Source organism: Genypterus blacodes, unplaced genomic scaffold (genome assembly GCF_046128005.1).
Source record: "Genypterus blacodes isolate CSIRO-AG114 ecotype Tasmania unplaced genomic scaffold, CSIRO-AGI_Gbla_v1 ptg000058l_1, whole genome shotgun sequence".
Lineage (NCBI taxonomy): Eukaryota > Metazoa > Chordata > Actinopteri > Ophidiiformes > Ophidiidae > Genypterus > Genypterus blacodes.
Window position 1 is genome coordinate 937548 of NW_027466870.1, and position 24475 is coordinate 962022.

At 42.1% G+C, this 24475-nt stretch overlaps 3 protein-coding genes across 4 annotated transcripts; 2 read left to right on the forward strand and 1 right to left on the reverse strand.

The window, feature by feature from the left end:
* Positions 1–284: 284 nt before the first annotated feature.
* On the forward strand, positions 285–7709 carry LOC143002791 (spindlin-1-like). Of its 2 annotated transcripts, none has more exons than XM_076153134.1 (5): positions 285–427; positions 1683–1722; positions 2844–3091; positions 3208–3441; positions 6083–7709. In XM_076153134.1, exons 2-5 carry the CDS (start codon positions 1703–1705, stop codon positions 6286–6288), a joined length of 708 nt encoding a protein of 235 aa, XP_076009249.1. In that variant the 5' UTR covers positions 285–427; positions 1683–1702; the 3' UTR covers positions 6289–7709. The 2 variants fall into 2 exon arrangements, with proteins under 2 accessions (XP_076009249.1, XP_076009250.1); XM_076153135.1 differs by lacking the exon at positions 285–427 and adding an exon at positions 434–562.
* A 555-nt stretch (positions 7710–8264) lies between these two features.
* micos13 (mitochondrial contact site and cristae organizing system subunit 13) lies at positions 8265–10650 on the reverse strand. The gene is made up of 4 exons (XM_076153136.1): positions 10483–10650; positions 9645–9801; positions 9354–9411; positions 8265–8766 (listed from the first exon to the last, which is right to left on the reverse strand). Exons 1-4 carry the CDS (start codon positions 10509–10511, stop codon positions 8669–8671), a joined length of 342 nt encoding a protein of 113 aa, XP_076009251.1. The 5' UTR covers positions 10512–10650; the 3' UTR covers positions 8265–8668.
* A 642-nt stretch (positions 10651–11292) lies between these two features.
* Positions 11293–14448, forward strand: hsd11b1la (hydroxysteroid (11-beta) dehydrogenase 1-like a). Its single transcript, XM_076153446.1, has 6 exons — positions 11293–11377; positions 13078–13208; positions 13365–13568; positions 13668–13761; positions 13993–14158; positions 14253–14448. Exons 1-6 carry the CDS (start codon positions 11293–11295, stop codon positions 14434–14436), a joined length of 864 nt encoding a protein of 287 aa, XP_076009561.1. The 3' UTR covers positions 14437–14448.
* Positions 14449–24475: the final 10027 nt, after the last annotated feature.

Genomic DNA, 24475 nt, shown 5'->3' on the forward strand with positions numbered 1-24475 from the left:
GGATTACAATTCAAATCTCTGCCAAAATTCAAATCCAAAGTTCAACTCTTACATTCAATGTTAAACATACAGTCAAATCTGAAGTATAAAGATTTGCGTAGAGACGTCACTTTGCTTGAGTTACCTTGTGTCCTATGTCATAGTTGTGCTATTTCTAGACTGCAACAAGATCTCCAACAACATCGGCTCAACCTGATAGTTAAAACTCTACGTCACTCTGGTAGGAACTCGATTTCCCAGCATGCACCGGGCGCTCGTTTGGTCATTCTCTTCTCTTGTCGTGACCGCCACCTTGTTGGGAATCGTAGTTTTCGCCGCCATTCTCCCATTTTGCAAAGGTTTCGCGAGATTTTCGTGGGCGGGTTGTGTGTGGCAGCATTTCTCTGACAGACGAGGCGAACAATACTGATATGAAAACCGCGTAAAGGTAATTCAATGGGTCCGTGAAGGTAGATACAGCTGTTGTGGTCAGCGTGGTTCCATGAATGTGTGGTGTGGTTACCACTGGGGGCACCGAGAAACGGATGTAGCCGCGTCCACTTCCTTAAACATCTGCATTGAGGTAGAGAGGGGACAGCCTTGTATTATTGATAACATGTTGTTTCTATCAAACAGTGTATGCGTTTGTGTGGTGGCTTTGGTCCTGCACGGGTGGGCTGCGGGTTAACCAGTGAACTACTCATCATAGTTGCCGACAACACGTAGCTAATGTCTAAGTTGGGTGCGGAATTATCTCACGGGTGTATTGCCGTAAGCAGTGACCGTTTTATCTGGTGACTTCACTATGAATGCGTCGGCTGCTTGTACTGACATCAGTATTGGAAACAGAAATTTAACATTTGGCAGCGGAAATGGGATAACTGTTAACCTTATTCCTGACATTTTGAAAATTGCCGTTGGTTCATTTAAATATGATAATTTAAGTATGAGGTCTTCAAAGTCTATGACAGCCAAACAATGGTGATGTACTATGTATTTGCGTTTGCTTACCCTAATATAATGTTTTATAGTTGTACCTCTGGCAAACCTGATATTGTTACGTCTTAAATGTGTGTGTAATGTTAACGTATCTGCTTTGCTCCTTTCGCTCGAGTCAAACCGGTCTTTTCATATAAATTTGTAAAATTAAATCAAACTAAATAAAGGACTAGAGTAAGCAAGCCGTTCGTAGGGACAACTAAATGACATTTTCCCAACAACTATAGTACAGCTAAAGCAACTAGCGACCCATTCCCGCTAAAGTCACCAGTTAACGTGGTCACTCGGCACACCAGAACACCGGCTACGTTACACACTGTAACTTGACAGCTACAGAGATAGCGGCCGTCATCTTTTGACATACTCTCGGCCGGATATTCTCCTTTAAACCCTAAATTCGTGACTTCTGCGGTCAGTTAAGTGTATACGCTCGCTTAAACGGAAATATTCTATCGCATATTCCAGACTGTGACCTCCATGTCTGTGTAAAAGTGCAACCAGGAAGTTATTCAGCCACGCTAAGGAGTCATTGGCTGTAGGAGTTGTCCGTTTGGTGTGTCACAGTTGTCTTCCAGCAGGCTAAAGCTTCCAGCTGGAGCACAGGCCTTTCTTTCTCTGTGGCTATACACTATTTATGGGCTGTAACACCGGTCATACTCACTCAAATAACTCAGCTTTACCCTTGTCTTTCTCTCACTCTACAGACTTTTCAATTTCTGGAGGCATGTCCAAGAAAAGGGGCAGGTATGGTGTCTCTATATTACAGTAAAAACATTATAGCCACACCAAGAAATGGTTAGTATAGAATCTTGATCTTGGAATAGTCCAGTATCCTAATACTACAATAAAGATGGCGTTTGTTTCCGCAATCATGTGAATATATGACAAAATAGCTTGAATGCCAGCTTTGAATAGTCATTTACATTGAAGGTTTTAATATTCAAATATGTTTGGCTGATGTACAGACTTGAATTAGACAACAAGGCTTGTCACAGCAGGAAAAGCACAGGTGTATCTAATCAAGAGCAAATTGCCCAAAGGAGTTTTAGTCGTCACCTTCAATGACGGCGTTCGTTCCCCTTGAGGGGGCTGTGCAGAGCTGCCGTAAGTGAGCGCAGGCTGAGGAAGGTAGATGCCAACTGGCTCACTAGTTTGACCCTTGACCTTTGTAAATGGTTACTGCAAAAGCGGCCTCTTCCTCACCCTCCTGTAACACCTACCCTCTGATATTTCACCTCCTTCAGCCCAAGCCTTACCCATTACCCCTCACCCCAGCCTGGCAGCGTAAACATTAGGTCATTGTTACCTGACTTTTTGGAGATCTGTTCAATCGAGCCGATCTCTGGGGCTTCACTTTGTGGCTTGCCGACAGCGTCCTCGGTATGATGCCAACGGTTTCGCTTTGTAAAGAAATAGGGCTTTTTGTTTGCTTCATGTTGTGACATCATTCATGATGCTATTAACTACAACAACAACAACACAACAACTGTGACATCATTTATGATTCTATTCATATCTCCTAGCTCTCAATTCTATAATTTGGACATGCAAATAAAAAAGAGTAAAAAAAGTAAAAGAAATGAAAAGCAGCCTAGGCACATACTGGAGCTCTCTACAATGTTTGTGGCAGGTTTGGAGGCAACAGGAGGAATGGTGTTTGTTTTATTGACATAGATACATACTTGTGTCATACTACATAGTTATACTAGTGAGGCAATATGCACAATACCAGAGCTCCGAGTCCACATCTACTTACCAGAAATGCTTGAAATGTTAATGCTAGCCTGATTGACAAAGCTGCTCTATGTAAGTTGCATATTTATCTTTAAGCCTAAACCATATGTGTATATCCATCCCCTTTACAGGAAGCGGAGTAGTGGGGAACTGAGTGATACAGTGACCCCTGACCCCAACTGCATTCTGGGAGTCCGTATTCAGCATAACTGGCGTGAGAAAGGGAATCAGAGCAAATGGAAGGGGACAGTGCTTGACAGGCTCAGTGTCAACCCTTCACTGTTCATGGTGAAGTATGACGGCTTCGACTGTGTTTACGGCATCGAGCTGTTTAAAGACGAGAGAGTGTCCAACCTACAAGTCCTTTCAGAAAAAGTTGGTGGGTACACGCTTCTGTTTGCCAATTGTTGCTTTTGTTTCCCAAACATGAGCTACACTAAAGCAACCATGCCTTGTTTTAAATTTTTTCATTTATCTGCGCCTTTGTCTCCGCAGTGAACAACAAGATTAGGATACCTCCGGGGGCGGAGGAGCTGGTGGGCAAAGCAGTGGAGCATCTTTTTGAAAAGGAGGATGGAGAGAAGAATGAATGGAGGGGCATGGTTCTCTCCAGAGCCCCAATCATGACCAATTGGTATTATATCACTTATGAGAAGGACCCAGTGCTTTATATGTACCAGCTGTGGGACGACTACGCTGATGGGGATCTCAGGATTTTGCCAGAAGCAGGTAATTCTGGTCATTCGTCAAATCTGTAGTTGACTTTCATATGTTCCCTTTCGTAATTCTCTCTTTACACTTCAGTGAGATGAAGACTGAGGTGGAGAATTCTGAACATTCCACTGTGGTTAGGAGAAGAAAAAAACGAGGTCTGGTGTACTGGATTATTGTTATCTATAGAAAGTTAGAAAGAGAGAGAGAGAGAGCGAGCGCTGAGAAGTAACAAAATTGTCGTTTCCTGATAAAAGAGCTGTAGGAAAGCTTCAAAGGAGATGACAGCATTTTCTGTCTGTACTAAGGAGACAAGGTTTCTGTTGTTCAGAATTGGCTTGATTTGGTGAACTTAGATGTCCTTGCAGTTTGTGATTTCACTGAAACATCATGCAATGAGTTGTGTTATTGCCGGAATATTTATAATACGCAAAACCGACCACCAGAGTTGGGAGCAGGACACACGCGCAAGTCACAAACAAGGCGACTCTTATACTTCAAGTCTCAAAGTCAAGTCACAAGTCAAGGCTTCACATTTAAATCAGTTTTCAGACAGTGTCATGAAAAGTTGAGCGTTACTTTCAACATTAATGAAAACTGTTGCAACCTGCTTACACATAAAGAATCTTACAAATGTTTGACATTTTCTGGCCTGAAATAACAAGTCTCCTGAATGAACGACAGTGGAAAGTGGTTCCCTGAAAAGATAATATAGCCCTGAAGCTCCAAAGGGCTCTGAAGTGAAAACAGAAGTATGACATCATAATGTGAAGCCACCTGCCCTGGCTCACACCGTTTATCCTTATTGGCCTATGAACACATCTGTCTAAGGTGCTTCTCTTATGACTGTGTCTTTGTTTTCCTACTGAACTGTTTCTGTGCACGGAAAAGTATGACATCATAGCCAAATACAACTGAATATTGACTCAAATAAAGTAGTATACCGTATATAGATATAAATATATGCCACATCAAACCATGAAAACATATTCAAACTATTCAACCATAATGGCTTTACTATGCCATTTGATAGCTTTCAACAAGCACTGACTTCATCTGATTTTGTCCTGGAGCCCTCCTCGGTCTGGAGTGGATGTTTTGTACAGCTGTTACAACACTTGCAGCAAAGTAATCGTAAATATTGGCGCACAATTCAAATTACAGCTGTATTAAAGAGACACGCTTAAAACAGCAGACAAGGGTACTGTGGCACGTCACGAGGAGACGAGTGTTCCACCTGTATAACAGTTCAGTCAGGAGCTCGTAGCTGTGTTGGCTACTAACGTGCCCACACACTTTAACTGCCTGTGTGGCAACGAGTCTGTCCCCTGTTCGCCTTTTACATCAGCTGTCTCGTCTCCATGAAATGCATAATCGATTTGAAACCAAGTCTAATAAAGCTTCAACTTATCACTGGACCAGCCTATAAGTTAGCTCACCAAACTGTTTCCAAGTCTAACAAATACCTTATTGATTCAGTTTTGTAAGATTTAGGGGTTTGTTGATTCTTGCACCAAAGTTGTTTGTCAGACTGCACTGCACTGCATCAATAAAGTATTTGTTAAATGTGGCGGCAGTCTGGTCAGGATCATGTGTTGAGACTCCCTCTATTTTAAGTTCATGACCCTTTCCCTGATTCTCCTTACATTCGGTCTTTGCTAATTGATTTATCTTCTTCTCTATCAATTTGCTGTCTCTTTTCCCTCCTTGATGGAATGTAGATAAGCTGGCCTTGGCTTTTCTAAATGTATTCACTACTACTAAAAAATTGTCCGTCGTTACTTGATCTGGACCTGAGTGCTGTTTTAAAAGCAAAGATGCGTTTTTCATCAAATCCCTCAGGTGCTCATTAAAACCAAGGTCGATTATTCTTAATGTGTTTGCTCTCAATGGTTTTGTGAATTCTTCGTTAATTCTATGAATTGTGCTTATAAATCCAATCATATCAATTTGGCCAAGTTCATCCTCAAATCTATTCATTTCCTTTTTTGGTTTTCTGTGGGAGTGTTTCTTTATGCCTTGTAAATAAATGACAATGCTCTTCATTAGTTTCCTTGCAATAAGTGTCATATTATAGTCTGACACGCAGTGAGGAGAACTCAGGCTTATTGCTGAAAATGAGAGAAATTTGTGTTTTTGAGTGGATACATTTCTCAGCTGAGTTAGAACTATCCCTTCATAGTTCATATCTACTTCCTTAAACAGGTTTCTAAAATATTTAGAAAATGTAGTGTCAGATGATTGATGCAATGCTTCAGTTGTTCCCTGAGCAGGCTTTTCTCACACATTATGCAGACAGTTTGTACTGAATAGAACTCTCATGCCTTTGAAAGTTTTTCAGCCGATCGTAACTTTTGAATGTGCCCAGTACAGTTTGCCCCCATGAGCCCTCACTGCGTGGTTGGGCCCAAGTGTATCTCTGCATTGCAGCTGCTATCACGGTCATTGCTACATTAAGTATTTGAGTCAGTCATGCTTTTGTATACACCACCTTGTGAATTTGCTGTCTGTGGCTGCATTTCAGAAAATGAAGGACATATTGGACACATTGGACTTCTATAGGTGCCGCCGACCATTTGGTACAAGATAACGGAACAATAATCTGTGATCTGCCTGCAACCTAAAATAAACTGACCCTGTCTCACTCTGCTCCCCTCAGAAAACAAGCACCTGTTGCCTGCAGACAGGAAGCCGGGAGAAGAGACGGAGAGTTTGGTGGGGAAACAAGTGGAGTATGTTACTGACAAGGGCGTGAAGAGAACAGGCCTGGTCATCTACCAGGTCCCAGCCAAGCCCTCTGTCTACTATATCAAATACGACGATGACTTTCACATCCACGTCTATGACCTGGTCAAAACCACCTAGACGTAGTGGGCACTTTATCTCACTCTCCAGCCTCTGTTTGTCCGCTTACGTTTCATTCATCATAATCTGTCATCCGACGCCTTGCAGGGTTTAACGAATAGTTTTCTTCATTGTTCAGAAGAACATGCAATCTGTTTTTGGTATGCAAAGCAGAACTGTAGCACCAGTATGCTTGACCATTACGAGGAAGGAGAGTCAACCTGTTGCTGCTGCTCAACTGTATAGTTTCTGTTTGGGTAGGCTGTGGCTGCATCGTCTCGACAGATGCAAAGTGCAGTCGTTGCTATATTTGCATCGTCATCCCTTAGAAACTCATCAAAATGTTGTGACGTTTTAAGTAATTCTCCTATGGCAAAAAGTCTGCCAGAACCGGCCTCTGAAGCCACATCTCTCTGCATCACCTCACAGCTAACAACGTGATACACCGAATAAGCCCTTTGTAGACCAAACCTGTCAGTTTGAGTATCAGTCTATAGCTCCATATTAGAGATATGGGGTGTTACTGCACAAAGCTGCTGATTCATGTGCAGGTACATGAAGAGTTATACACGTTAGACACCTTATATATATATAAACACGTTGTGTTCCACATTTGCTATAGAGGTATTTATTGAATTGAAGACAGCTTAAGGTATGTATCTTGTCTAGGTTAGTGTTGGAGGGTTTGAAAGGAATGCAGCTTGGATAAAACAAACACCTGAAAATGGAACCATCCATTAAGATTTTGAAATGTACTCCTGCAGCGACCACCTTGCACTGTATTTAGTATTACAGCATTAATGACTAACAGATTGATCCATAATAAAGTATGTGAGGAATTCTGGGCTCTTCCTCTGCTCTTGACCGCAGGTTTCTACCCCGATTTTAACAGCACAAAGAAAATTCAAACAAAATTAGCTAAATTTTCATCCAAATTCCCACCCACACGATTCATAAAGTGCCTTCAGGCTTATCGTGTTGCAATATTGTATATATCTGATAATCCGCACTTAATCTGCTATTGTTTATGAGGGCCATTGTTTGGTCGTCAGTGTGCATTAATAACTGCAATGTTCCAACAAAAAATTGTGACTTGACAGCTTGAGGAACGTTTTAGAACCATCACTTTATATTAGTGCTGTGTTTTGCTCTTAATGCAGTATGACCATGTTCTAAAGTTATACCTACATCATCATCGGTTGTATAATCTCACTGTTGGTGTTATTGTTGGGGAGCATTTAATATATTGTATAAAATTTATATGTTTAGGTTATGGTACGCATTTTCTTCAAAATGCTTTTTTCCTTCAGAGCAACTGTGACAGCTTTAGCTTTATCTTGCATGGAGAAAAAAAACCCTGTAAAAGTCATTTGTTGTAATACATTCAATTTACAGTATTTAATTTGTTAAGGTTATGTAAAATACATTGTAATGTTGCCTGTTGTGATTGCCCTCATTTATATCAAAATCATCAAAACACAACTAGCTTTTAGTAGAAAATGTCATGGATCGAAAGTGGAATACATTGGCACAACACTGACTAAAGCTCAAATCTGGATCCGGCCGTGTTACTTGTTTTAGCTCTCGCTCTCTCTTTTCTGCCTTTTTTGACCAACTCGATATAACTCGCTAATTTTCTTGGTAAATTTTGATTTTCGTGCTGTAAGGCTGTCAAGTTTGCATGCGTCATTGGAGTGCCTGGAGACTTGATAGAGCAGTGGAAAATTTCAGACATTCTGTAACATTTCTACATAAAAAAAAATTACCAAAAAAAAACCCTGAACACCAGACAGGCGCGCTGTTGTGTGGAGTGGAAGTGGAATTCCAAATGATTCTGTGAGCTCATCGTCGTCCGCCTCATCACCTCCCGCTCTTAATTTGTAGCAATTTTGTCTCAATATTCTCATGGATCTTCTGCACATTTGCTTGGTCTGAATCTTATTGTTTCAATGTACTGGGATGATCAACATGTAGTGCATATTTTGTCTGAAAAAAGAAAAAAATCAAACTCCAGACGTGTGTAAGATGATGTATTATATAGTCATAAATGGTGATATTGCATATATACAACAAACATTCACTGAACACATGGTCTGGATGGTCTGAAGACTTGGGTCAATGCCAACAGGAGCAAAATACTGTATAATAGATGCAGAAATAAAAAGTGGAATACAAAGAATGATTAATTGTTATTCTTGCATTATGAGTAGCTCCTACAGCGGTTCCCTTCAGGAGACGTTAAATTACTCTGAGATGAGATTTCCATTTTACAAATCAATCTGACAGTTAGGCCTTTCTTCTTTTCCTGTAAGGGGCTACAATCTTTGGAGAAGTAATGTCAACGTTCAGGTGCAAAAGTCATTAGGTGAGTAAATGCCGAGTTGCTCCGCAGTGTTTGCGTTCACTTGGTGAGGTCTTTAAGATACTGCAGGCCCTGGGTTGTGTATGCGGTTGCTTTTGTTGGAGCGTCTGAAAGAGATGAGACTGTCCACCGTACTCCTGCAGGAAATAAGAACACATATGTAGACATTGAATCGACTGAAACAAGTAGAAAACGTAGAACAAAAAACATAATAGTGATGCTGAGATTGATTACTGCATAACTTAATCTTTGAGAATAGCCTTCACAAGTCAAGGCTACTGTAATGTCAATGCTGGCTGCAGTCAAAGACAACTTTATACTGTTGAAAGCTGACACTGCTGCTACTTAAATGCCAATGTAATGACCTTTACTTAAATATAATTTTTTATTTTCTGTACGTGGCTCCTAAATTATTTAAAGTAAGCATTTAGACACTACAGAATTTGCTGTTCTCATCAGTCACGGACAGATAAATGTACGACGGACGATAAATTGTGATTCCGCATGGGGAGCGTTCCATTTCAGGCTACATCCATCCCTCCTTGATTGATGAGAAAGTGCTTGTGTTTGCCACCACAGGGTGGCAGGAAGCACGTACAGCATTTGCCTGTTCTCTGACATGATAAGAGGCACCACAGGATTCATGCAGACTGCAGCTGTGAATCGTGCCCAGTGTGTCACTACTGAGACAAATCGTTGCATAGATCTTGATAAAACGTCTTACCAGAATTCCACGATTGAACAGGGGAGAACTCAATCTGAGGCATTGTTGGAAGCTGAGCCTGAGGAGAAGGATGGTCACTTAGAATCAGCAGACAAAATTGTCACTTTAAGCAATAACGTTGTAAGATATGTTTATATTCAAGGAATTTCTTGTGTTACATATTTCAGATTACACCCCAGTAATGACGTAACCATGGTATGACCCTGCATGACTACAGGAGGTCCTTACTACTTTACTGTTATAACACTGACACTATGTTTCCTTGATGCCCTCTTTAATCTGCTGCGTTACCTCCAGGCCAAAGTACTTCATCCACTCCTCTATGGCAGGTGGCACTGCAGCTCTGGCCTTCCCCAGTGCCACTGAGCCCTGCTCGCTGCTTCCCAACAGGCCGGAGTTACACGCAACGTACACGGCTCCTCCTGCAATGGTCACCTTGGTGGCCAGCCTGTGTGTGTGTGAGAGAAAGAAATAGGCAAATAGCAACCAACAATGAAAACAAATCAGGTAACTAGGGGACTGAAAAGATAGAAATAAGCAAATTGAATGCTTATACAATAAATATTCCAATTTAAATAATTATACTTGAAGGCTGACATGGGTTAATTCTAATTGGTGGTTCCACTGCTTAAAAACTGAGACAATTACTGAAGCAATTGTGCTTTCAGTGTTTTTAAGGTCAAAAGGCTGTAAAGACCAACAATAATTCATGTAGACCCAGAAATTCAATGTTCCAATGCAGATATCAGAGGGTGAAACGATATCTGAGCATGTAGAAGTAGGAGTAGGACAAATACATAATATGTGGGATTATAAACAGTGCAGTAGCCATTTTAAAATTGTATTTATTTGTTTATTTCTTATTCGCTAGGCGGCGTCACTTAGCTAACATGCCCTTTCTTTATCTTATGACAAGAAGAATGTTTGCGTAATTTAGACCCACGTCCAAATAACATATATATATATATATCAATAAGAAGGATTCTGCTTTAGTTAGTCGTTAATATAATAACTAGCGAGCCATAACGGGGAGCAAATATTACAGTGGAAAGCTCCGTTAGCTACCTGGCTAGTCAGTCTAGCCACCGGCCTAAAGCGGCTACGAACGGTGAAAAGATGAAACACTCACTTGACTATGGGTAGAATCTTGGCCGCCATGATCCACAGCGGTGAGGGGGTTTAATCACGCACAGCTGTAATGTCGCTTTAATGTGTAAGGAGGAGGCTGGAGTACGAGGCTATGCGGCTAACGGCACTGAAGGGCACAACGCTGTCCTCAAGGGCTGTGTCAATAAAGTTTATTTTCCAACGAGTTATTTCCATCCGCAGATTCGTTCTTGTCGTTGTGTTTTAATTGTTAGGTTCTAAGCACCAGAAGAGGCACTTAACCCTGTAATGATGATGATGATGAGGATGATGATGATGATGATAATAATAATAATGATAATAATAATAATAATAATAATCATCATCATCATCATCATCCTCATCATCATCATCATCATAATAACAATACTACTACTACTACTACTACTACTACTAATAGTAATAATAATACTGAAATTAATAATGATAATAATATGTTGTTGTTATTTCTTCTTCGGCCCCCAAAGTACGGTAAAAATGTGTAATATGCAAAAGTAAAATTTGCAGGCTATTGAGTCACATTTACTTAAAAATGTACAAGTTGTTAGTTAGTTAAGGATGGTTATTTTTTACAAGGCAGAAACTGGAGTGATCTGGGTAAAGTTCAATGAGGCTCTTATCTAGACTTCTAACCATAACTCAACATAACACCCTTTGCTGATAGGAAAACATCAGCTGGGGAGGAGTTTAGTATGACAGACAATATAAGGCTCCTTCCATGGCTCATAGCAGTCAGACAGGCCTGAAAACTGAAAATCCAGATACAAACTACTCAGAATAAACTATTTGTAAAATGAGAACTAGTATTAAACTCGTATTGACAAGTGTAGTTGTTGCTTTTCTTGCTGTACAGTGGACAACACCCAGGTTGAATGCAGGTAAGGGAAGTTCCATGCTTTATTTGTGAAAGCTTCTAAATACATTTATATTTCATAAAATCTAATTCTGAACTGTTTCTGGACAAATAAGATGACCTAGAAAAATTAACATTGTAGGAAAAGAGAGGATTTGACCAGATTTAGCTGTATATAATGTATATAATACTGTACTTTTTTTTTTAAGACAAAAGATTAAAAAAACGATGAACTATTTTGGAACATTGTGAGTATTCATCCGTATCTAATAAATACAATATGGCCTATGTCTCATGATTTGTTGGTGTGGGCAGTGCAGCACTACATTGTTCCTCTGTGCTGTACCTAATAACTGTGTAGGTTGTGTTCTCTCCAGGGGCGTGGAGGAGTAATGTGGAAGTGGAAATCAGTGGGTTACTTGCGATAATCCAATATGCTTATCTATTCTCACGATAGCCATAATTACAAGAGATAACCATTACCCTACATTGTACATACTAAGCACTGTACATTCCAGTCAGCAGTGATGAAATACCTGGAAAGAGTGTTAATGCATTCTCTACATTACATCATACTGTACATCAGACTTTGAAGTTTCCTCTTGATCCATCTAATTCATCGAAATTTGTCTATTTTCCTAAAAAGATCTGATGTAAACGTTGCATTTTTCTGTTTCTTCTAACTGGCTCTGATGTTATGTCCTTATACTCTTAACTATATAGTTGAATACTTACTATACATATACACAAACCTCTGAAAATCTGTACGAGCAATTTGAAGGTTTCTCAGCAACTCAACTGTGACCTTGCAATGGCTAAATCATTTATAAATGTTACTCCCTCCATTCCAAGATATATATACAAATGAAGTTGGTGCAGATTTGTGCATTTATTTCCCCATGGCTTGGGGAAATTGTAAATTGCCAACTTGTATACCATAAAAATGTCACAGGCAGCAGGCAAACGAAACAGTAAACCTTTTTTTGTCAAAAGCAGAAATACTGCACCCACAGATGAATGAATAAACTCTCTCTGTTTGAGAGTCAACAGTATTGCAACCAATGACATCACGACCTCAGGGAAAGTCTTTGTCAAACTATAAGTACACTTTAAAAGATATTAGAAAATAAATCAATGAAATAAATGTTTGAATTTGACTTTATTTAACCGTAGCACTACTGTTAATATATTATAGAGTCCAGTTGTAGTAGCAAGAGAAATCTCTCCTAATTATCCTACACGTCTCATGTGTCTATTACTGACTTCTCTAGTGTTTATTTAAGTTTCTCCTGTGTTTGAAAGTCATAATTCATAGTTTTAATACTTGTCGTCAAAGTTGTGTGTGCGATTTCTGATGTTTTACTTATGATTCAATGTAATCAGATAATGATCTATGATGAGAAAATTACCAAAGACATAACCCACAATAATAATCATGCCTGGATCCACATCACCACTGAAACTACACACACACCCAGACTATTAGTAACACTTCATGGGCCGCCATCTATCCTGCTCATAACAGTTGCTCCTTTGAGCAGCAATCACAAGGAATTATCTTGTGTGTTCTTGTGCTTTAACTTGTGATATTTAACTTGAGATGTAATTACATTTTATGTGATTTATCTTGTGCAAGTTGTTTTGTGTTTTATGTATTTAACTACACTCAAATATTGTAATTTATGCATACAGTATATCTAATTTATATATATATTATAGTTTCAGAATCTCTCAAAGGAGCCAGGGTTTTGGTGACTGGAGCCAGCACAGGCATCGGTGAACAAATTGCATATCACTATGCCCGCTCAAATGCCCAGATAGTTATAACTGCAAGGAGGGAGCATGTGCTACAACAGGTCAGTGCTTTTAACAGAACATACTGTGTTTTAACTTCAGAAATACACTTTTATTACACGCTTTGGAATGAATTGATGGAACTAGCATAAAGCTGCATGCACAGTCCTACTGTCACGCTGCCTTGCAAATTCCTGTTTTCTACTGTTGACCTGTAGGTGGCAGAAAAGTGCCTGAGTCTGGGAGCTCAGAAAGCTGTGTACATAGCAGCAGACATGGCTAATGAGACAGATCCTGACGAAGTGGTGAATTTTGCCTTGGACAAACTAGGAGGTTTGGATTACTTGGTGCTCAACCACATTGGCTCGAGTCCCTTTAGCATGTGGGATGGAGACCTAGAGCACACCCGGTGGCTGATGAAGGTAATGTGACCTTTTTGGTGGTATAAGCACATCAAATTAGTAGGAATTGGTTTAAATTAACAAGTGTGTGTTTGTGTGTGTGTGTGTGCTTTCCAAAAGGTGAATTTCTTCAGTTACATTCAGATGGCTTGGAAAGCATTGACCTCCCTTGAAGAAAGTAAAGGATCGCTGGTGGTTGTTTCGTCACTTTTGGGTAAGTTTGCTCATTCAACACCATAGCTTTGTTGATGGAAAAGCGATCAAGCAAGTGACAGCAGTTATTTGTAACAATCCTTAAAGTTATAATTGTTATAGTTTAGAGCCTTTTGTGGGCCCTCGTCTGCTACCTCTGTTCTCATGTCCACTAAACTGAAAACGTGTCATTGTAAGGTGTTTTGGGTTTCATTTCCATTCATTTTCACTTTCCATTTCTGAATCTTTGCAGGTAAAATGCCCAGCCCCTTTGTTGCTCCCTATACCTCAACAAAATTTGCCTTGAATGGCTTCTTCGGTGCCCTTCAGCACGAGCTGGCCATGAAGAAAAGCAACGTGTCCATCTCCATAGTTACACTCGGGCTCATTGATACTGAATCTGCTATGGACAAAGTCAGGTTAGTCACACATACAGTCTCTAATACACACACATGTAACGCCATCTGCTGTAGCTGAGTGGAGTGTTTATCTGTGTGTGTGTCTGTGTCCCAGGGGAATCACCAGTGTTCCTGCATACCCTGCCGAGGAAGCAGCTTTGAACATCATCGTCGCAGGAGCAACAAGGCAATCGGAGGCGTTCTACCCATGGTTCACACACATTGCGGCTGCGACCAGAGAGTGGTTCCCTTCCATCACAAACTATTTTGTGCGAACCAGCTACAGTTACACCCCATGAAAAACAGTTGTCTTTGTCACCTTTACCATCACCATCATCATCGTCATCTTCAGGGTTCTACGAGGGCTCTCTGTCATCCAGGTTCTCTCAGTTGAGTCGCTTCTTCAGTTCACTTCATGGACATTTAACTGGTTACTTCATGCAAACACTGGTTGAACTTGAATCTTTGACTGTTTCTCTCATAGGCATTGATTTTTCATTGGACACACTTGCTCTTTTCTCAAATCTGCCTGTATTGCTTGTATTCCACTGCTCAAATTCTCTACAGTTGCATAGAACAATCTGAAACTTGTGCTTTTTTTTGTCAATATCTTTCTGGTGGGTGCGGTCAAGTTGTAAAAGAGATATAAAGGTTTTAGCTTGTGCTTGATTTCTCATGGTTCACCATCAACGTGGCCACCCAGCTACTAATGCCGACAATCTTTTGAGGCCGACGTGTCAACAATGTCCTGGTTTGCTCCCAGGAACATCGTATTAGTACACAGTGCAGTGGGTTATGTGGCGCTTGAGTCATTTTAGGACTGATTGTACATGAAGAACTCAATGTGGACTTGATAGTAAGGTAAAGCATAAACCACTAGATTAGACAAGATGCATCTATAAATTCAGTTCATATCTCAGTTATGGCCAAACAGCAACGACGGTGGGATTGATTGCTGGTACAGTGTGTGACAGAACGCAGTCAAATAATAAATACTAAAATCATATTACACATGGATATTAAGTTTCCAGTTAAGTAGATACACATTTAGCATATCATTTATACATTGGAACAAAGCAGAATCACCATAAAGTGAAAGACTAAGCGCAAATTGTGAACAGTATGCGCCGGTTTTAACATGAGGAGTTCAGGGTCTGTGGGAAAAAGCTGTTTCAAGTAGTGTTGCCCTGTTTGGGTAGTGAAGTGTACAAGCAAGTGTAAAGCCTAACGTGTCTGGAGCTTGAACCTCTATTAGGAACAACATACCTCAACCAAGTTCTTACAACACATCAAAATATTAGCTTATTATCTGACCAATTGATAATAAATGATCGTGCCACCAATCTATAAAGATGAACTATGCTTCATAGTTATCATTGGGGCATATCTTTTGAACTTAATGTTCAGTTCTGTTTCTACACTCTTTGAACCTTGGAACACTTGCTGTCTATTAAAGCGATTCTGTTTTGCATCACCCATTTCTAAAGGACTAAATTGTATAAAATCAGGTGATGATATGCGAAACAGTGTGAAAACTATCGCCGACCCTGATGTTTCACAGAGGAAGACTGAAATGATCTCATGTTGTAAAGGAACGAGGCGCTGCATGAGCCGTCAAGCTTTCCAAGTGCACATACAGTGGCCTACTTATGAACAAAGGGCTTTTACATTGAATGTTGATCAATAGTACCACATAATGTCCACTAGGGGGCAGTAGAGCTAAACTAGTGAGCCTGGGCGACCATCTCTGTCCTTCTCCTCAGCCTTTCATTGGTTTTCATCCAGACTAACTAGTGAAGTTGAACAGGCACACAAACTCAAACACTAAAATATGAAAGCCAGCGCAAAAAATAACAAATACACACAGTTTTAAGTATTTGATTCAATACATTGTTGTGTTGTTTGGGTTGAAGCCATACTGTTTCATCCAGAAGAGAAATAAATTCAAGTTTCACTTTTTTTCCAAGCCTTTTCATTCAGTCAACCTGATGGTAAACTCTAAATCTTGTGTCATTCAGGCAGTGGATCATAAATTCCAGCTTGTTCTCCAGAGCCACACCACCTTATCTACCTTAACTCTCCCCATTCCTTTCACCAGGCTGCACTGCGACCCCCGGGTTCCTCTCCATCTCCATTCTTCTCTATTTCATTTCATTTTCCCCTCTTTTCAAAGCAGGCCACAGTGGGCGCTGCAGACTTCCTACAGAGCAAGTCTCTCTCTGTGGGGTCCTTTGTGTCTCTGTTCATCCACAAAGCACCACAGGCTTCCTGTGAAGCTGTTGGTCCAATCCATCCTGGTGGTCTTCTCTATTGTAATACACCCTGGAGGTTGTACCCTGCTGACAGAGCAGTTTTCTGCTGTATATCAGAAGTGAGTTTGCTACACTCAACCTTAAGGTGTGAATTGAAAAGTTGAATAACAAAAAGAAGAGCAATTTCAACTGGATGCACACACACACACGACTCTCCTAATTCTGTAATATATGAGCTCATTATGTGGGCTGTGCTGGCTTCTGGTCGTCTTTTAACTGAAGTGACTGATGAATAAAAAGTGTTGTTTTTATCCTCCTCAGGGGACTCCTGATGATTTGAGAGGATTGTGAAGATGGTATTATCCTTCTGCAGATGCAGTGGAAAAAACTATTTTTCTCTTGCTCTTCTCTCTCTCTCTCTCTCTCTTTCTATCTCTGTCACACACACACACACAAATATGGTGGGGCCTCCTGGGGAGGAGAGCAGTCATGGCCTGGGAGAACAGCCAGAAACACCTGCAACAGATTAGTGCTCCTAATGCAAGGTAATAAATCCTCTCACCCTTCTCTCGCATCTCCATCTCCAACAAGCAATGAAACCCATGCAGGGAAGCATCCGCCGTTACATAAAATACAAAAACACAAACACTAACACATGCAAATATATAAACAACCCTTAATGCATCCATGCTTGTATTTATTTTGCCTACGCAGTCATCGCCCACCGCCATGCACACTGCAGATTAAACTCCACAGCAGCATGGAGGTTTTCCTCAGGCTGTTAGACGGGGCCCTATATCAAGATCAAACATTTTCATTATGACTGCAAACATTCAAGGCCGAGTCCAAAGCTGTGGCTCGCTGCTTTACTGACTACACATAAAACTTTAGAGGTGGCAGGCTGATTGGCCAATTGGATGCTTCACCACAGAGGTTTTCATACAGAACGTACGTCGGTTGAATTTCTATTTTAATGTACTGGATATTAGTAAAGCATCTCAGTGTCTGTACGCTACACTAGTAAAATCAAACGACATGTAAAATAAGTCTATAACCTATTTCCCGATTCCAGCATATGTCCTCACTTTTATATCTACCTACAAAGTTTGCTGATGCAGCAGAAATGTCAGGTTTCAGACCATAAACGGTCACCTATCCATGACTGCAGCACGGCGCACCTCCATCATCATGCATCACTCTGGATTTATGCTTCTTTCTTGTCCTGGCCGTTTGAGCACGAAGGACACTGCTCGCAAATCTCCATCCAGCTTCATTCGTCAGTGACTCCGGCCTTGGTACACACACATGGATCCTGTCATGCATGCTGGACTGGCTTGTGTGTGACGTATTCACACTGCCAAGAGAACAGAGAACCGGTGGCCAACTGGTGAGAATGGGACTCATAACCCTCCTGTGTGTGTTGTTCTTTCCCATTATCTACCTCCTTTTTCCATTTGGTGCTACCATGCAACTCTACTCCACTCTAAAACAGAGGGAAATGTACTTTCCTCGTACACTACAAATTTCATGGGACTCTAATAGCTTTAAAGTCTTTAAATCCAAGATGAATTAAACTCATGAAATATTGCTTTTGTTGGGTAAAACCCTTGTATTTAAAGGCTTTTGGCCCCAACACGGTCAGTTAAATAGTTATTTCCATTTTGGGGATCTTTGTTGTTTTATTCTGCAATTTCCATTTTGTGGATCATTGTCGTTTTTATTCCACAACTTTCCTTTCTTCATCCCAAACTCGCGGAAAGAAAACCCCTGAATCTCCAGTTTTTAGGGATCTTCATACTGGATGCTTTAACCCTTTCCAGACACATGGAGGAGATTCATTAGGGGTCATTCTTAAATACTTTCAATTTAAATCAAATGTACTTAAATATGTTGCTTTTGGTTGAAGTACTTATACTTCAGTGACAATTTTAAGTCATCCACTTGCAGTAATTAATATAAAAATCTCAAATCTGACTCATACTACTATAATAAAAAGTGATCCATATGTAATATAGTAATGCATGTAAAGAAAATCAATGTTTCACAATATTTCTGTCACCGACGTGTTGAATAAAAGCCTCATATGTTCTTTATTGATTACCTCTTTAAAGCAGCCGGTGACTGTGTTGTGCGTGCAGATTTAAGTGTAAAAAGAATGTTAATCTTCCTAAACACTGAGCTTGTGCATGACCTCTGAAAAGTTTTCACAAAACATTGAGCTGTAATAACAAAAGGGAGGAGGGACAAGATGGAAAACTATGAAAGGGAGCATCAGCGTGAAAAAAAACACACAAAAAAACTGTGGGTGTGAGAGAGGTGGCTGAGGTGCCCCGGTGGCCCCTTGACCTCCTTCCCCCAGGTCCATTCAGCGCCGCACAATGGTCGACACCTGTGTCCTTTCAGCATCGCCGCTGTTATTATTGACATCGTCCGGGTGGGAGAGCGAGGAAGAGGCGGGGAGAGAGAGAGAGTGTACGGGGCAGAAGCATAGGAAACCGTCTCCGTGCCGTCCCTTACATCCCATTATTCAGAGACAGGTGCCTTATCCACCACTACTCCCCCTCCCCCTCTCTCTCTTGTTCTCTAATTATTTGAGATAACACCAAAATACATAAGTGGAGGGAGAGAGGAAGAGGATTAGAGGAGACCTAAAGATCTCTCTGTGTTACTGTAGATTCAGTTCCATACTCTCTCAGATTCATGCACCTGTTCTTCTCGTACAAAAGTGAACTAATATGACTTTCTAAACTCTCCAGCACCCCTCGAACAATAACAGATTCACTGTTACACACACACACACGTTTCCCACCGATCCAGTGTCTTGAACTAGGAAACAATCAAACAAACAGCCGAACAAAAGTAGAGAATGTGAATAATAGTTTGCTGATGTTGGCAGGATAATCTGTCTGTTATGTGTTTCTTTCTGATGGGGGCTGCAGGGGTGAGTCACAGGGAGCATGGGTGGCAGGGTGGGGGTCACACGGAATTCTTCATAGGGTGGTGGTGGGGGGTGGAGGGTTGGCGGGGGGACAGAGAGAGAGAGAGAGAGAGAGAGAGAGAGAAAGCCCAATTAACAAAGGATAAGAAGTGAACCGTAAACACCCTCAACAAGGCCCAACAAACCTACAAGAACAAGAGCTGGCTTTCTCTCTCTCTCTCTCTCTCTCTCTCTCTCTCTCTCTCTCTCTCTCTCTCTCTAACTCCCTCCTTTGACCCCTCTCCGTCCTCCTCTCTCCCTTTCTCTCTCTCTCTCTTGGCCCTCTGCTTGCTCGCTCACTCTCGCTCGTCCACTTCCCTCACAAAAGGAAGGCTCAGAGCTTACAAAGTGCCAATTAACACTGAATGTTTGCCCCTCGCACCTCCCTCTCTGAACTGCTGACAGCTCTGGTGTTTGGGTTAATACCAAAGGCCTGCAAAGAATTATAATTCTCCTTTGCCCCATCCCCCTTTCTCTCCCCTCTCCTATCCTTTTATTTTGTTTCCAAAGGGGTGGTTTTACAGTTCAATGCACAGTCAAAGGTTGATATAAAATGACTTTCCAGAGAATTTCATTCTGGGAGGAGAGGGGCTATGTTGCACCGGGGCGGCCAGGGGCAGGAGCGGGGACGGGTGGGAAGGGAGGGTGAGACAGGACCCTGGTGAGAGAGAACCACACCAGGGACACAGAGGAAAGATAATATCAACACGCTTACATTTCTGTTTTGATTGCATTTGTGTGTTTTTTTAAACTTGTCTGAAACACAAATGGACTCACAGGAGTGGTAATTTTTTGTCACTCTATCATATAAAGCACCTTATGAGCCAAAGCACAACACAAACCTGACCCCAATTTGCACAAACTGAAAAGGACATGTGAATGCACTCACACACACACACACACACACATGCACACACACACACACACAGGCACACACACACACACCCTTTCTCATCCTCTGGAACCGTGGGTCCCACTTGAGAAGAAGAAGGTAGGGAGGTCATTTATCACAGGAGAGGGCGATGGCTGTGTTATGCTTGTTTTTCTCCCTTGTGAGCTCCAATAAATCAGCCCCCTGAATAAAAGAGTGGCCGGTGAGGAGGGGTGAGAGGGTTAAACCCTGAGAGAAATGGAGACCCCTGGACTCTTTAAGGGAGCTACTGCCTGCACACAATTCCCTGCCTAAACTGGGTCTGCCATGACAATTTACGACCTCCTGGGACCAGGACTCTAGTCTCCTGTTTCTTCTGCTTTTGGATGAGTTGCCCCTGTTAGAGTGGCTTCTTCGGTGGTATGAAGCAAGATATGTGTTTTCTCCAGAAAGGCTTCATGGGGTTAGATCCCAATACATCATGACAACAAAGCACAAAATACCTCTCTACTTTCTATTCTGGTGTATTCTCTTCCCTTTCTTTATTATTTCTGCAAATAAAGCAGATGAATCCAGTTAGGATGTTGTTCTCGTTCAGCGCTGTCGGAGCGGAACCGAGCCGGACTAGGGGAGGAAGAGAGGGGAGAGAGCTGACACGAGCTGACAAGATCCACCAGTTGAGGACTGGCCGGGACCTCCACCTCAACCTGGAGACCCCCGAGGTCAAAACGCTCTGGGGTGAAGCCTGGAAAGACATGTGACTCTGGGCTCTGCTTTAAATCCAGCATTCCAGGATTTAAAGTTAAAGATAAGGGAAAGACAAAAGACAAACATAGAGTATTTGCTTTTGCTATTTGATGAAAAATTCATGCAAGAGTTTAAAAAGAAAAAAAAAGTCCCAGCACGCACCAGGGGTCAGATTTCCAGATTTGCAGTGGTTCAGTCTAATAAAGCTGCAGTATAGTGTATCGTCTATATCTGGAGATTTATTTGGAAACAGGTGCTTCTGCTTTAGTTGTGCTGTCAGGCAAGGAACACTCCATCTCCTCTTTGGAACATCTGATTCACATGAACTATAATTTCTTTCTTCCCAAATGGCGGATGTAAAGGTCAGCGATGTGGCTGTGTCAAATGAGGGTCGTGAGAAAAGCAGAAAGGAGCACGTGCCTGGAATGAGATGAATGTCAAAATTCACTCTGCTCCTTTCTCAAGAGGACTCCTGCGAGCCGACGCAATTTGCACAAGTGCAATTGCAGGTCTCTGTTTTTCTCGCCGAAGCAGAATTTCCTCTTTCCGTCTTTTCCCTCTCATTTGTTGTTTTTTTTCTTCCTCTATCTCACGTTCATTATTCCTCACAGATCCAAAGGAATTTACCCTCAGCAGCACCGCCGTTGTTGAGTTTTTGCGTGCATGTCTGGAGTCTGGATGACCCTGGCAGGTCCAGAACGGAGCAGTCTGGCCACAAAGGGCCGAAAATGCCCCGCGGAATCCCAAATCTGGCCTGTGTGTTCCAGAGTGCAGTGTATCTGGGGGCTGTAACTCACTCCTCTGTCTGCGGTCTGGGATGGCGTGGAGGTATCGGGGTGAAATGCAGGTCAGCCGTGGAAAACTTGCTTTATTGTTTGTCTGGGAGAATTTAGGATTGACAGAGAGGGAGAGAGACAGAGGGATGGTAAGGAGGAGGAGGAGGAGGAGGAGGAAAGGGGGAGGCCGGGCAAGATGGAGCGATGATGGAAAACAGGGAGACGTGGGGGCGATAAAGGAAGAGAAAATGAAAGTGTGAAAGCAGAGAGACGGACAGGTACAAATCCACGGGTATGCCATTCGCTTTTAAAGACGTCAGAACGACTGACAGCTGAAAATCCAGGCATAAATCCTCGCAAAATTATTATTATTACTTATTCTATCATTATAGTCGATTGTGATGGACTGATTGATCTGTGCAGGGTCTGGATCTGTCTGCTGCTCGGCCTGTAAATCCCCCTGAGACCCCAGAATGTCACTAAATGTGATACGGGGCTGTACAAATAAATTTGACTTGACTCCATTTCTACCTGATATTTTGTCAGCGGGCTCTACAGAAACCCCTTTGAGCCGCCCCAGTGCTTGAAAAGTCCCTTACAAATACGCTTTGATTGATTGATTGAAACGCTGTGAGCACACCGGCTGTCTTTTTAAAGCTCAGCCAGTGCCCTTGACGCAATATTTGTATCAAATGCTAGATCAAACGCGTCTGGTTGGGCGTGTACTGTAAGCGTATATGCTCCACGGTCTACTCAAAGGGCGCAGGAGAGTGATTCTGAATGCTTTTGACAGTTTTGAAATACCGCACGGAAAAACACTGATAGGGGGTCAGAACGCGCGGTAGCAAAGGCTTCAGCTGATCCTGCAAACACTCCAGCGCACACACACACACACACACACACACACACACACACACACAGAGAACGTGTACGTAAGTAGTTCATCTATGTAGATTTGTGGAGCTCTCTCCAGGTTATCAAGTGGAGATGATTTCAACCAGATTTCCAGAGTCAAAGTTCTTCTCTGAAAGTGATTGATGAGCGCCGGGTAATTGTCCATTGTGAGGAGATGTCAGTGGGAGACGGCGTGTCACCTCGCAGTGAGAGTAAAAGAGCCTGCAAATGGAAGTGATTACGTCTAATATTCTACATCTGGGAGTGATTCACTCAGAAGACGAGTTTCAAAGAGGAGAGGGGGGGTTGAGGGTGAGGGTGGAGGGGAGGGGGGAGGCAGGAGGGGGGAGGGGGGAGCAACAGTAATTTGCACGGGATTTACAAATCTCCTGAATTGAATTTAGGAATCTCTGTACACATCTTGTCCTGTTCCCTCTAAGACAATCACTCATGAAGCACACACACACACACACACACACACACACACACACACACACACACACGCATGCATAAACAGCTCTACATATCCACTCCAGTCAACACAAACACAACTCGCACACTGTTGTAGATGTGAGACAGCCGGTCGCAGAAACGCCAGCGATCCCGGAGAGCGAAATTGAAATATTCACAGCCGCGTGTTGGGATTTTTAAGACTTTGGACTCGCAGATCAATACGCTATAAATCTCAGCTTCTCTGCCTGCGAGCAATCACAAACCACCCAAGAAAATGGTTGCCAGTGTGTCAGAGTTGAGCCGGAGCCAGGTCAGAAGTGATCAAAGAGGGCTGAGGAGAGAGAGAGGGGAGGGGGGGTTGGTGGGTGTATGTGTGTGTGTGTGTGTGTTTGAGAGGGGGGTTATCTGGTCCCAATTACATTCAATCATGGGAAATTGGCAGAGTGCAAAGCGAGAGAGATCTCCATGATGAGAGCATGATGCCAGATGAGCTGAGGTGGTCTGCAGACGTCTCTGACTTCACAGAGAAGACGAGAAAACCATCGGCCACCACTGTGATCCCACTCCACACACGCCTAGATACGTTCTTCTTCGCTCTTCTGATTCACACGCGTGGCAGTGACGCTGGCTTTGATGTGGATAAATAAATGAATTGATACGGCCTGATAAATACAAATCCTGCAACATGTGATTGACAGCTGAATCAAAATATACATGTCATTAGAAAGGTCATCAGGGTTAACAAGGGGATAAGTTGATCCAGGCTTTAGGGGCCATACACCATTATACACCATGTTTAATCAGTTTGGTATCAGCTCACACACACACACACACACACACACACACACACACACGTGATCACGGTCATAAACATTTCTCTTAACACATCGTAGTTAATCAGAAATTATCTTAATAATCTTCTAACTTTTATCGTCTTCTTTAAGGAATTAATTAGAGCAGATTACTGAAAATCCAGGATTTGAATAATTAAAAGTGTTGATTATGTGTGAGAGTGTGATGATAAGGGAACTTAAAAGAGGATTGGGGTCAAACAAAGGCTTCACTTTCCACACAAAAGGATCGCACAGACTGCATTTCCCCACCTAATGAATGTAGATAAAGTGAGAGAGAGAGATAACAAAACAGGCATAACAAAAGACATTTCTCTAACTGAGCCTTTCACTCGGATTCGTCAAGTGGTTTGAACTCTCCTCCGATTGGCCAGTAGCGGTCGCCCAAAGAATGCCTACAGAGTGACCCTTCAGTGTGCACCTCCCCCCTCCCCCCTTTTGCTCTGTGTCTCTCCCCCCTCCCCCCTCTCCCCTCTCCCCTCTCCCCTCTCCCTCGTGTTCTCTCCCAGTTGCCTCA

Excerpts from the sequence above, each read along its gene's own strand:
- LOC143002791 (XM_076153134.1), top strand. The coding sequence starts at position 1,703 with ATGTCCAAGAAAAGGGGCAG. Across the intron at positions 3,092-3,207 it reads AGTCCTTTCAGAAAAAGTTG|TGAACAACAAGATTAGGATA; the intron begins GTGGGTACACGC and ends TTGTCTCCGCAG. Across the intron at positions 3,442-6,082 it reads CAGGATTTTGCCAGAAGCAG|AAAACAAGCACCTGTTGCCT; the intron begins GTAATTCTGGTC and ends TGCTCCCCTCAG.
- micos13 (XM_076153136.1), bottom strand. The coding sequence starts at position 10,511 with ATGGCGGCCAAGATTCTACCCATAGTCAA. Across the intron at positions 9,412-9,644 it reads TGAAGTACTTTGGCCTGGAG|GCTCAGCTTCCAACAATGCC; the intron begins GTAACGCAGCAG and ends CCTTCTCCTCAG. Across the intron at positions 8,767-9,353 it reads TGTTCAATCGTGGAATTCTG|GAGTACGGTGGACAGTCTCA; the intron begins GTAAGACGTTTT and ends TATTTCCTGCAG.
- hsd11b1la (XM_076153446.1), top strand. The coding sequence starts at position 11,293 with ATGAGAACTAGTATTAAACTCGTATTGACAAGTGTAGTTGTTGCTTTT. Across the intron at positions 13,209-13,364 it reads GGGAGCATGTGCTACAACAG|GTGGCAGAAAAGTGCCTGAG; the intron begins GTCAGTGCTTTT and ends GTTGACCTGTAG. Across the intron at positions 14,159-14,252 it reads TCTGCTATGGACAAAGTCAG|GGGAATCACCAGTGTTCCTG; the intron begins GTTAGTCACACA and ends TCTGTGTCCCAG.